The sequence below is a fragment of the Centrocercus urophasianus genome, unplaced genomic scaffold, assembly GCF_019232065.1.
Source record: "Centrocercus urophasianus isolate 14NV4802_14NV808 unplaced genomic scaffold, USGS_Curo_1.0 seq_28, whole genome shotgun sequence".
Lineage (NCBI taxonomy): Eukaryota > Metazoa > Chordata > Aves > Galliformes > Phasianidae > Centrocercus > Centrocercus urophasianus.
This window is the reverse complement of record NW_024884844.1, coordinates 95,933-108,861: the sequence shown is the minus strand read 5'-3', so window position 1 is coordinate 108,861 and position 12,929 is coordinate 95,933. Positions and strand designations below refer to the sequence as shown.

Below are 12,929 nucleotides of genomic sequence, written 5' to 3'. Positions count from 1 at the left end.
AGAATGTTGCCCCGCTCTCGGACCCAGCTGGGGCTCTTCTTCATCCTCCTCTGCCCCGCCAATATCATCGGGCTCTGGTGGTGAGTATAGGGCATCCTGGGGGGGCTGACGGGGAGGGGGATTACCGAAGGTTTCGCTGGATCGGGGACTGAGCCCTCGAGTAACCGCTTCGGTGGGGACAGCGGTGGGGCAGAGCCAGTCTATGGGGTGTGCGCTGCCTGGTTTGGGGTCCCCATAACCGGTGTCGGGGGGCAGAACTGCGGAGGGTTTGGGGACGAGGCCTCTCCCCCACAGCCTCTCCCCGCACCCCGAGCACTGAGTGCCTTCGGGGCAGGGAGGGGCCTCCAGACCCCTCCAATAAGTCAACTTTAATTAAAAGCCCGAGGGTCCCCACGGCGTCCCCTGGCCGCGGCGGGGACAAAACCCCCGTTTGTAGTGGTGCCTTCATCAAAGGCAGCAGGGACGGTGCCTCGCAGGATCCCGGAGGGGGTGGGGGATTCATTACAGAGCTGGGACCCAGCCTCGGAAAGCCCAGGTATCTGTCGAAACATGAACTATTTAAATCTATTAAGAATTTCACCCAGCCTGTCTTTATCCGGTTTTAAGTGCTTAGATTCCAGCTCCCCGGCTTGCCGTCCGGGCTATCATTCATTATCTGAGGCTATTCGTCTCCACATTGTCACACTCTTTTGACCCCTAAAATAAAGTTTTCCGTAAGCCATTCCCCTCCCGTTCCCCCGCACTCCCGGCACCGATTTATTCCGCAGCTCCATCCCCTCCACCAGCGCGGGCAAAGTGGGGGGGGGGGGGGGCTCGGTGGGTACAGATGGTGACGGCGTTGTGCTGGCAGAGTTGCTGGGGAAGGGGTTAAATCGGGTCGTGGCAGGGTTTCGTTGCAGAAAGCCCCGGCAGGGTACGTTGCGTGCCGCACTCCCTGCTCCCCACCGCTCGCCTCCGGACATCTGCGCCATCCCGGGGCACGCTCCCTCCCGCCGGCTGAGCGCTGCGTTATTTCCTTGGCTCGCTCTCAGCCCGCTGCTTTGCGCACGCAAAAGACTGTCCCTCCATCAGTCCCGGGGTTTGGTGGCGGCGGGAGAGCTTCTCTTTGCTGTCCCTCGTGCGCGGGGGTCTCGGCTTTATGCCTTTGCACAAGAACGCTGAGGGCTGAGAAAGAGCATCCTTATTGCAGTCGGGTGTCCTCAGGGGGATAGCTGAAGATACAGGCACGCTCATCCCCTGTGCGCTGCACCCCTATGTCTGAGGAGAGGCAGGGGGACAGAGGGACAGGCAGACACACAGACCTTCTGCATTCAGAAGGGAGAGTGGTGTCAGCAGGGAAGCTGTGCCATCGTGCTGCAGGGCACTGTTTGCACCAGGCTTGTAGTCTTAGGAACCCAAGGCATATTCAGGGCAAGATTTTGGCTGAGAGGATTTGTGCTTGTGTCCAGTCTGTGCGGCTGCCCCCGGCCACTCACACAGCTGTTCCTGCTGATGTGTCACCACTGCTGCTGGCTCCCACTCACCTGCAGCCCCCCAGCCGACCAAGTTGTTCTTAGAGGCATTTTGGGGTGAATGAAGTCAGGAGATAAAAGAAACAGCCCCAGCATCAGAGCAAGGAAGAAAAGAATCCCCAGCACCTGCAGTGCCTTGGTCTGTCTGTTGGCACCCATGGGCTCCCTCTGCTGCACCCTACCAAGGGATTCATGGTCCCTCTCCCCAGAGCCACCCACTGTGGGCTCCGTGCACCAGCAGCCTCCTGTTTTGCTCAGCCACCTGACCAGCATCACGCTGGTACACAGCACGGCTGAGCCTGTAAGGACAGGCTGCTGGGCTGGCATGCTCTGGGTGAGCACTGTGAGTCACTTGCTGAGCTCAATGACCCACAGTCGCCACTTGGCTGCCCTCAGCCCCCCAGTGCCTGCAGGCCATTCCGGGCATGCCCCAACCCTGGCACGGCCAGTGTGGGTGCCCTGTCCTGCAGGGCAGTCACACTGAGCAAACACCCCTTTCTTCCCATCCCAAGGTATTCCAGGCTTGGTCACAGCTTTGTGGCCACCACCTCCATGGGTGCGTGCTCCAGGAGCTCAGCTCTCAGTGCTTGTATCCCACAGCTCTTTTCTCCACAAACAGGTGCAGGAAAACCTCTGGGCTCAGGGGCTTGGCTGGGCACCACAGGTTGCTGCAGCTTTGAGCTGGGATAGAGACATGGGTGCAAGGCGAACTGCGCCTTCGCCATCCTGCACAAGGGTCCCACATTTCCTCCATGAACATTATCTGGTGCACTGAAACTCAAAGTACAGCCAGCATCCTCTTTGCTAGGAGACATCCCTATGCCCCTGCTTCATACTGCATGTCAGTAGCAAAGCCCCAGGCCAGTAGGATGGGAATATGCCCTTTTGGAAAGGAGTAGGGAAGCTAAATACAACACTGATGTGCACCTTAGCATCCCTGGAGCATCCCCCCATCACCTGCCTGCAAACCAGGACCCCGCGGGCTCTCCTTGAGCATAGTGCCTAGCACAGGAGCCCTGCTCCGTGCTGTCCAGGGTGCCTGAGGGGTGAGCAGGATTTGTATCAGGTTCTTCAGCCTAAGATTTTGGTTCGGAACTGGGCTGGAGTCTCCATCACTCTGAGGACAGGGCTTGTACCAGAAGCTGCAACTTGGGCTTCCTGAGCATCCCTGGGTGCAGACTCTGGGAACCAACGGGGTGGCAACTGCATGTCAGTGGGGAAGAAGGTTTTTAGGGAAGGTCCAGGTCCTCTGCCATGCCTCATTTTCTCCTTTTGGTAACAGGGGCTGAATCCCTTGCTAGGAAGCACTGCAAAAATCACTGTAGTCTGCATTCTGAGGGGCTGCCACTATGTGCCATTCCAGCAGTGGGCGCAGAGATGCTGCGGGGGTACTGAGCTCAGAGAGGGGCTGCAAAAGTGAGGTGCCCTGGGTGGGCTGGGGGGGCACACTGGCGACCCAGCTTCATCACCAGGGCAGGGGGAGGAGTGCCCGGCGGCAGAGGTGGGGCACCTTAATTGTAGATGCGGGAGGCCTTGGAGCAGGACAAGCTCAGGCAGATCTGGGCCCCGCGCTGGAGCCCTTGCCAAAGCAGTAGCAGTTTGGCAGCATTTTTCTTGCCCTCGTCCCCCCCCCCCCCAGCCCCACAAAGCAAAACAGCTCTTGGGCTCCCAGCGGCTTCCCCTCACAAAAAAGCAGAGCCCAGCGGAAATTAATATTGCACCGGACTTAGGCAGCCCATCCCATGCCTCGCTGGGTCGGCCGGGGCTGACGGCCAGGGGTGGGGACCCCCGCGGTGCCGCTGGGGTCGAGCGCTCCCCATCCTGCCGGCCCCTCTGATCCAGCACGGCCGGGGTGAGCCACAGTTCAGCATTTGATCTGAGGGCCCGAGGGCTCGTGCATCGTTTTTATAAGACGTACAAAGAGTCCTCGCTTAATGAAAGTCCCATCCCCAGCTCCCCTTCTTCCCCACCCCGCTGGATCAGCCAGACGAGCCTTCCCAGGCTGGGATGGGAGCTTGAATGTCCGTATGGATATTGTGGGGTGGGATAGGATGGGACAGGATGGGATTAGACAGGATGAGATGGGGTGGGATTGGATGGGACAGGCTGCCCACATGCCTCAGTTTCCCCATATGCAGATGACTTAGGAAGGAACTGGGCGTTGCTGTCCCATGATGCTCCTCCAGTTGCCCACCAAAAGGACACCAAACTGTGGGCTCTGAGCTCCCCAGCAGGCCCATGGACTTGCCTCAGTTTCTCTGCTGGCAGCCAGACTCACGGGCTGCGCATTGCTTTAGTCCTTTAAACGTCTGGCCGAAGTATCAGGGCCCATTTTCCTGGCTGAGAAGACATGTCAATCCACACCCAGCCCTGCTCACAACGTCCCCATCCCAACCTCTGTCCCTATCTGTTCCAGGGATGGGTCAGCCTGATCCAGAGTAGGTGTGGAGCAAGGGCAGCCTGTGCAGAGCTCGCACCCCAAAACTAGGCTGTAGGAGGGACTTTGTAGTTCCTGCAGCCTGGTGTCCCATACACAGCCCCCAAGCTGAGAGAGGGAGAGAAAAAAGGAAACCCAGGACATACTTAAACACAGAGATTCATCTTGTGATTTTTGAGCCCCTGGGGCTTGGCCAGACTATAAAGGCTTGTCTGGGTTTGGAAGCGGCATTCAGCAGCAAGTGGGGCTGCACCCAAAAACACGGCTTGGGAGCTTTCACTTCAGGAGGGGAGGGGGATGGCACGCAGTGCCTGGGATGGGACACTGCTGGCACAGGGATGAGAGGATCTGGCTTGCACACTGGGGCACAGCAGCTTCCCTTTGCAATTCAGGTGGCCCAGGGCCATGTGCCGGCCAGAGGTAACAGGCACTGTGGGACAGGCAGCGTGGGCAGCAGGCTGTCAGCACACGGCATGCCCGCCCTCTGCCCGAGGCACTGCTGGGCCATTGCCCACCCCGGCACGGGGCACGGGGCACGGTGCCGGCAGCTGTGCAGCTGTGTGAGGGCACTCTGGGCAAAATGTGTGGGGGAAGTACAGGAATTTCTGTAGCCGGCGGCGTGCCGTTGTGCTCAGGCTTTGCCTTCCAGCCTGAGATGCATGCGCCGCTCTCCAGCTGTGCTGGCGAGGAGCTGCTTTTGGCAGGGCCCCAGCTGAGACTTGCCCTCCCGCGCTGGGATCAGCAGAGCCAGCACCACCCTCCAGCCCCACAGCTTGGGCTCTGCCCCATCCCCATCCGGCTCTGCAGGGCACAGCATCCCCCATACGCTGGGTTTCCCCGGCGGTGGATCCGGCCATGCCTGGTGCTGGTTTTGCTCTGCTCACTGTCCCTCCTGCAGGGCAGTGGGGAGCCCCCTGGTCATGGACCCCAACAGCATCTGCCGCAAGACGAAGCGGCTGGCAGGGAAGCAGGCGGAGCTGTGCCAGCTGGAGCCAGAGATCGTGCAAGAGGTGGCCAAGGGCACCAAGCTGGGCGTGCGGGAGTGCCAGTACCAATTCCGCTTCCGCCGCTGGAACTGCACCAGCCATAGCAAGTACTTCGGCAAGATCCTGCAGCAGGGTAAGGTCCAGCTTCACAACTTCTAAAAAACCACAGCCCCCGGGCTTTGCACCTCCTGGTACAACTGGGGCAGAGCCAGAGCGTGTGGACGTGTGTGCACGCAGAGGGGGTTGCTCAGAGCTCTGTGGTGCAGCCAAGCTGCCGGGACATGTCTCCCTGTGTTGTAATGAAGCAATTAGCGATGCTCCCAGACAGCGCGGGGCTGCACACAGCCCAAGAATGCACCCTCGTCTGGCAGTGATTTACTGCTCCCTCAGGACTCCGCTATGTGGGGAGGGGGCCTGGGTGGGAGGTGGCCCTGCAGGTGCCTACACCATGCAAACCCCTTGTCCTGCCCCTGGGGCATCACCTCTGTGTGCACTTCCCGTGCCTGAGGCATGGCTGTAGGGCAGGATGAGCCAAACCCATCCATTGGTCCAACCCAACACCAGTGCAACACCAGGGTAGGGGGCTGAGCAATCAAGAGGAGGGGAGAGTGCTGTGCTAGCAGGATCACTTCCATGGGCATCGGTCCCACATCAGTCCCTGTGCTGTGGGAAGCATGGGTGCTGGTGCAAGACCAGGAATCTGCTCTTGGAGCTGATCGCTGGGGACAGGAGGGACAGCTGTTCCATAGTGTGCAGCTGGAAAAGCATCTATGTGCCCAGTTCCCTTTCTTCCCACAGACTCCCTCAATTCTGAGAGCATTTCAGGGCGTGGGATGTGGAAACAGCCCTCCTGCAGGCCACGTGTGCTGTCCTTCCCTCCCTGGCCCATCCTCGGCACCACACAGCACTCCCCTGCAGCACTGCAAGGACACATCCCCTGGCCAGCTGTGTCCCAGCTGTAGGGAGTGAGTGACAGTGCAGGGCTAGGGGGGCAACCTGAGAGCTGCTGCGGTTGGCAGTGAGCAAGCAGCTGTGCATGTGTGCAGGGATGGGGTCACCATGAGAACGTGTCACACATCTCCATCACATGTGTGATATGTTGGTGGGTCAGGATGCATGTGGGACACGGTGCAGCAATGCTGCTGGGGCTGCTCCTGGCAGGATGAGGCTCCCCAATTTTGCCACAGATATGAGGAGACACTGCGTTCCTGCTTCTGTTATCAGAGTTGACTCCAGTGACCACGCCGGTGCACCTCCCCAAATCCCTTTCCCTCTCTCTATGGATTGCAAAAAGAGTTACATCTGCCATTGCCCTTCCCCTCTGTCCCCATGCCACCCTAATTAAATGTGTCCCCACCCCCTGCCAGCCCTGCCCTGGCAGCCACCTGGCACAGGGTAACCCATGAGCCCCCCAGCATGGTGCTGCACCCCTCCTGCCAGAATCCCCCGCTGGCTGCGGCTGTGAGCGGCAGGTCCGGGCAGGGGAAGGATGCTTGGAATTTGTGTCCCGGAGCAGAGAGAGACAAGAGCAAATACTAATAATAAATAATCCTGTGGGGTGGAGGCTGTGCTGGAGCAGGGAGGGGGGTAGGCAGAGACCCATGGCAAAGCGAGTACGGGGGGAAGCAGGCAGGATGGCATCCTCACTGTCACCTCACACCATGTTCCCTTCTGTCCCCCTGCAGACATCCGGGAGACAGCCTTCGTGTACGCCATCACGGCGGCTGGTGTCAGCCACGCCATCACACAGGCCTGCAGCATGGGCGAGCTGCTGCAGTGTGGCTGTGAGCTGACACGGAGCCGGGCACCCCCATCACCCACGGCTGGGCCGGGCACTGAGGGCACAGCCTGGGAATGGGGGGGGCTGTGGGGACGACGTGCAGTTTGGCTATGAGAAGTCGCAGCAGTTCATGGACGCCAAGAGTAAGAAGGGGAAAAATGACATCCGTGCACTCATTGATCTGCATAACAACGAGGCTGGGCGCTTGGTAAGGCTCCATGCACACCCTGCTCTCTTTAGCATCACCTTACACTCCTTTGGGTCATCATCCCTACAGACCCCAATACGGTCTGGAAGTCCTTTGGGACTTCTGTCCATCCTCCCCTGGGTGATATCATTAGACTGGGTATGCAGGGATACAGGGATGAAGGAATACAGGGGTGCTGGGATTCTGGGATGCAGGGATGTAGGAATGCTGAGATGCAGGGAGGTTGGGAGGTACGGATGCTGGGATGCCGGGATGCTGAGATACTGAGATGCAGGGATGCTGGGATGCAGGGAGGTGGCTACCAGGGGAATAGCAGGGACTCAGCACTGCCGTCTGTCCACAGGCAGTGCGCAGCTACATGAGGACAGAGTGCAAATGCCACGGGCTCTCGGGCTCCTGCACGCTGCGCACCTGCTGGCGCAAGATGCCCCATTTCCGCGAGGTGGGCGACCGCCTGCTCGAGCGCTTCAACGGCGCCTTCAAGGTGATGGGGGGCAATGATGGGAAGACCCTCATCCCGGTGGGTGACAACATCAAACCTCCTGACAAGCAGGACCTCATCTACTCGGCCGACTCGCCCGATTTCTGCTCTGCCAACCGCAAGACGGGCTCGCTGGGCACGCGGGGCCGCGTCTGCAACAGCACGGCCATGGACACGAGCGGCTGTGACCTGCTGTGCTGCGGGCGCGGGCACCGCGATGAGACCGTGGTGCTGGAGGAGAACTGCCTGTGCCGCTTCCACTGGTGCTGCGTGGTGCAGTGCCGCAAGTGCTCCGTCCGCCAGGAGCTCAGCCTCTGCATCTGATGGCCTCTCCGTGGGGCGGGGACGCTTGGGGGGCCGCTCCCAGGATGGTGCCGAGGGCACAGGGACACAGAGACGTGATGCAGTGGGACCTTATGGGCTGGGGGACGGTGAGCCCAGCTCTGCGGTTGGATGTCCCTGCAGCGTGGGGACGCTACCCAGCATCCCCACGGCCCTGCAGTGGGGCCGCAGTGCGGAGCTTCGTCTAATAAAGCTATTTAAAGCCGGTGTGCCCTCTGCTCACCTCTCCCAGCAGGCACCGCCACCTGCCCCAACACTGTGGTGATGGGTTTTGTGCACGTTGCCGGCATCCTCTGTTCTTCTCAACTGCCTCCAGCCACCTCCGCTGCAGGGCCTGGCATGGCAGAGCCCCATGCAGTGCCGCTGGCACCTTGGGGTTAGTGGCATGCGAGGCATTCACTTGGCGTGCCATGGGCCACGTGCAGCCTCACCTGAGTGGCACAGTGCCAGGCAGGGCTGGGGAACCTGAGCAGCCCATACCCTGCTGGGCAAATGCGGGGCAAGAAGCAGCAGCAATGCCCACCAGCAGACCCTGGCGACACGCTCCTTGTCCACCCAATCCATCAATGAGAAATCAGGGTGTTGCTGAACCATTAAATTGGCCCAGGGAGCACTGGGGCGGAAGCATCTACATGTCAACTGCAGCTTTAGAGTTGGAAATTCCCTCCTGGCTCCAGGAGAGGGGCGGCACACGGGGCTCCCGGGAACTCCCGGCCGCACGCACGGCCCTGGAGCACATGGGTGTGTGTGCCAAGGTGCGTGTGTGAACAGGCAGCTGCAGTGTGCACGCTCAGGTTGCACGCCCACTCATGGTCATGCCTGCACGTGGGCATACGATTCCATGCGCGCACTCTTCACTGTGTGTGTGAGAATCTTGTGTGTGTGCAAAAGGTTTGCCCACGTGGCTCCATGCATGTCCGTCAGTGCACGGCAAATTGTTGGCATGCGTTTGTCGGTGACCCCATGTGTTTGCTTGCATGTATCTTAGCTCTGTGTCACCGCTGCTCTCCCTCTGCAGCGTCCCAGTTGCTCTGAATGCTGACTTGCTGGGAGATGTCAGAGTGCAGAGGCTGTGCTGTGGCTGGGAACACTGTTCCTTGGCTCCATCCCAGTCTTCCACAATCTGCTTTCCCCAGGGGCTGCCTCAGTTTTCCTACAATGGGCTGAATGTGCATGGCACTGGAAGACTGGATGCCACCTAAAGCCTGGGGAAGGCAGGATGCTGTTGTATGGGGTCTGACCTGTGTCCTCCCTGCCATTGCCCCAGAGGTTGAAAACTCCAAAAGCCAGAAATGTAGAGGGAGAGGAACCTAGAAAACCAAGATCCCAGCGTCCTGGGAAACCTCATTTCCCTAGCAGCTCCCAAATGCCCAGCAGTGCCCCGGGGCTCCCTAGATCCTCTCCTCTCCAGACCCTTAGAGACCCCCCTGTAACCCCTAAAGCCCCGCAGCATCCCTACCGTAGCCGTGGCAACGCGGGATGTGCTATGTGGGACGGGGCGCTTTGCGGGGCGCCGGACGGCCGCTAGGGGGAGCCACGGCCCGGCCGGGGGGGGCTGGGGTGCGTGGGGATGTATGGGGGTGGGCACGGGATGGTTGTGTATGGAGGGACATGGTGGGGTGCGGGGGGGAATGATCGCAGATCTTGGTGCTGGGCAGTGCAACTGCAAAGCTTCTGAAGGGAAAAAGGGAAGTAGATAGTATTTTGGTTAAAAATAATAACAGTGCCCAAGTGCTGCAATGTTAATGGCTTCATTTTTATTTATTTGCTTTTCGAATGGGATGAGCACAATTTTCCCTTCAATTGCTTGAGCTGAAAACAGCCAGACAGATTAATTCAATCAAACTTGGGGGAAAAAAAAAAATCCCGTCTGGACAGAGACCGAAAAATAGAATGTTTTGGCAAAAAAAAAAAAAAAAAAAAAAAAAAAGAAAAAAAAAGCTTTTTAGGAAAGTTTGTAGTAATACAGACAGGGGGAGGTTCCAAGCCCGGATAGTGGCTTGGCTGAGGGAAAGCTCAGATGGCAGCACCCAAAAACATCCACAACCTCTGAGAAGTCCCAGCCAGAGCTCCCACCGCCCTGGCAGTGCTCTCCTGAGGGTCCCCACGTCCTCCCAGCCCCTCCAGGCACCTGCTGCCACCACCCTGCTCTGTCCCTGCTCTCTCCAGCTCCAGGGACAGGTGTCGCCTGTACAGCCATGAGACCCCATCCATTTTGAGCTGCCCAGCACATCCCCAGCCCTATGCCCCCATCACCACCCCAGCCACCAGAACGGCCCTTTGGGATGTGCTGTCCCTGCCAGAAGCAGGGCTCTGGGCTCACTGCCACATGGGTCCTCTTCCCAGCCTTACCAGCATCCTGACTCGCAGGCTGTCCCAGCCCCTAGCAGCTGGGCGGACAGGCTGGGTTGGCTGTGTGGCCGGGTGGCTCGCACCTGAGTCATGGCAAGCAGCCCCAGGCAGGTCGCCGGCCATGAGCCAGGGGGAGGGCAGTGATGCTGGAGGCTCTGTGGTGAGTAATGCCACTGCCAGGGGCATGGTCATCCCGTTCCCACCCCAAACATTGACTCATGCAGTCGTCACTCCAGTCCCCTAGGCAGGGGAAGTAGGAAGACGGTGAGGAGTGAGCTGCATGGGTTCCTTCCTCCCCCTCCTCCTGCTCCAGGTCCCCATGCTGCTGGCATCAGGCTGATGCTGGTGCACCTGTCCTGATGCTTCTCCACCACCATCCATCCAGCTCCACCACACTCAGGGATTCCCTGGTGCTCCCTCCTGCACTGACCTCTATGAGATTGTCTATGGACATCCCAAATCCCCATGGGTTCCACAGAGTCCAGTGCCAAAACCTGGAATGGTTCTGGTTCTCTGAGCTGTACGGTTTAGGGATAGATTGTCCCAAAGCAGAAGGGGCTAAAGAGTCTGAGGTTGCCCAGAAGAGCTGTGGATGTACCATCCCTGCAGTGCTCAAGGCCAGGTTGGATGTGGCTCTGGGCACGCTGATATATTGAGAGATGCTTCCATGGCATTGGGGTTGGATGAGATTTTCATGGTCCTTTCCAAAGCACAATGCGAAAGAAGTGGGGGGCCTCTGGGGGGGGGCACCTTGGTTGGGCAGGGGGGTGGGAAGGACAGAGAGGGAGGGAGGTGTGTGTGTGGTGAGGGGTGGATAGCTGTTTCCAATCCCCTGCATAGAGCACCTGCTCATGTACCACAAAAAGTGCTGAAGTGTTTTACCCCAGGCAGTGCAGCCCACAGTGCCCTGTGCCAGCACTTTTCTTGCCAGCCCTGTGCCCTCTGCATACAGCCCTGCTTGGAGGGGCCCGATCCTGTACCATGGGCTCTTATCCATGGTTCCCAAGCCAATGACAAATGTTTAATCCTGTGTTTAAGGGCTTTGCTGGCTCACCCGGCTCTCCCTCAGCACAGGAACGTTGTTGGGACAGGAGGATCAACCTTCCCCCCATCCACCTCTGCTGCCAGCACCGAATTGGTGGGATGTGGGGCTCCTCCCGCAGTCAGTGGGAGCATGTGGGTGAGATGCACGCTCTTGGAAGCGGTTATGTCGTTAGGGGCTGGAGGAGGATGAAAGCGTTCCCCCCTCTGGTTTGCCTTGGCACTGATTTGTATGCAGGATCCTAGCGAGCGCACAAACATCTGCGCCACCGCAGCCCATGCACTGGGGACCCTGGAACTGCGGGAGACACTTTCCACGGGCTCTGCCCCTGCAGTACGGACCTCGGTGGTGATGCCACCCCTGGTTCCCACAGTCTCCACGGGAAACGGCACAGCCTTGGGGCCCAGCACCAGCTCACAACTCATTGCCCAAAGGAAATGCGTTTTCCTCCCCGATGCAAACAGGAACCGACACGCCGGCGAAGCTGGCAGCCCCCGCCAGCGCAGCTGTGCCGGCACAGAGACACGCGGTGTCCGCCTGGGGGGAGCACGCAGCCGGCTGCCGGCGTGGCGTGGGCTGCGGTGGCTGGGGACAGCGGGAGCTGCGGGGCACTGCCTGCCCCTCCCGGCCACCTGCACCTGCTAGCTCCCAAAGGGCTTCATGGCAGGGAACTGAGCTCAGGGGGCAGCACTGTCTCCACTGCCAGGATGAGACGCGCTAAAGCAGACGATGCCCACTGACAGCCTACTACACGTGGCTCTCTCTGTGCGTGCTCACTCCATGCCCCATTTGTTTACCCTCTGCCACGCACGCTCCCCCGTGCAACACACACCCAACTCACTCTGCACTCACCAACACTCCGCACGAACAGCATTCACACCAAGCACATGCTCACGCCACCAGCTCCACACACATTCACCCCCACTTCACCTTCTCCACGCTCCTCGCACACTCACCATGCACACTCACTGCACCATGCACAACCCATGCAGGATACACACTTCCCCTTATCACACACTCACTCGTGCTGTGTACACTCCCCCCACACCCTATGCGTCCTTACTCTGTGTTACAAACACTCCTCTGTACTCACGAATTCACTGCCCGTGCCTCATGCACACCCACCCACACCCCGTGCACTCACCTGCACTTTGTGCACACTCACACCGTGCACTCTCACCCCACACTCTGCATACGTCCACCCCAAGTCACGCACACTGCCATGCTCTATGCACACCCTTTGCACACTCACCCAACTCCTCGTGCACTCACCCATGCCCACGGGCTCCTGCCCTGTGCGCACTCCCCGGTCTCCTCGCACACTCACCTTGCGCCCCGTTCACCAACGTCTGCACACACGACCCCCGCACCCCTGACGCCCCGCTCGCTCCCCACGCACCCTTCCCCATCCCGCACGCCTCATCCCGGCTCCCCGCACGCTCTTCCCCGCTCCGTGCCCGCTCCCCCCGCGCCTCCCGCTCCCTCCCCGCCAGGCTGCGTGCGACACGCCGCCTCCCCGCCCCGCTGCCACCCTCTCTGCCCCGTCCTTCCCCCGCGGGCTCCTGTCTGGACGTGTCGGGACTCGGGCTTCGGGCGCTGAGTAATGCTCGGCGCAGCGCGATCCCAGGCAGAGCCGCCGCCGCCGCCGCTCCGCGCCCAGCGTTGCCGGGGCGCTCCGGCCGCGACCCTGCCCGCTCGGCCCGGCGACACCGGCGGGGGGCGGCGGGGGGGCCCGCGGCTCCCCATGTGCCTGCGGGCCCCGAGGGAGCCCCCGCGCCGCTCGCCCGGCC

At 60.2% G+C, this 12,929-nt stretch overlaps 1 protein-coding gene across 1 annotated transcript; it reads left to right on the top strand.

Moving 5' to 3' along the window:
- On the top strand, window positions 1-7,727 carry WNT6 (Wnt family member 6). Its single transcript, XM_042827317.1, is given in 5 exon segments — window positions 1-80; window positions 4,847-5,067; window positions 6,620-6,792; window positions 6,794-6,922; window positions 7,266-7,727. Coding segments are annotated over 5 exon segments (1,062 nt in total). The 5' UTR covers window positions 1-3.
- The last annotated feature ends 5,202 nt before the right edge of the window (window positions 7,728-12,929 follow it).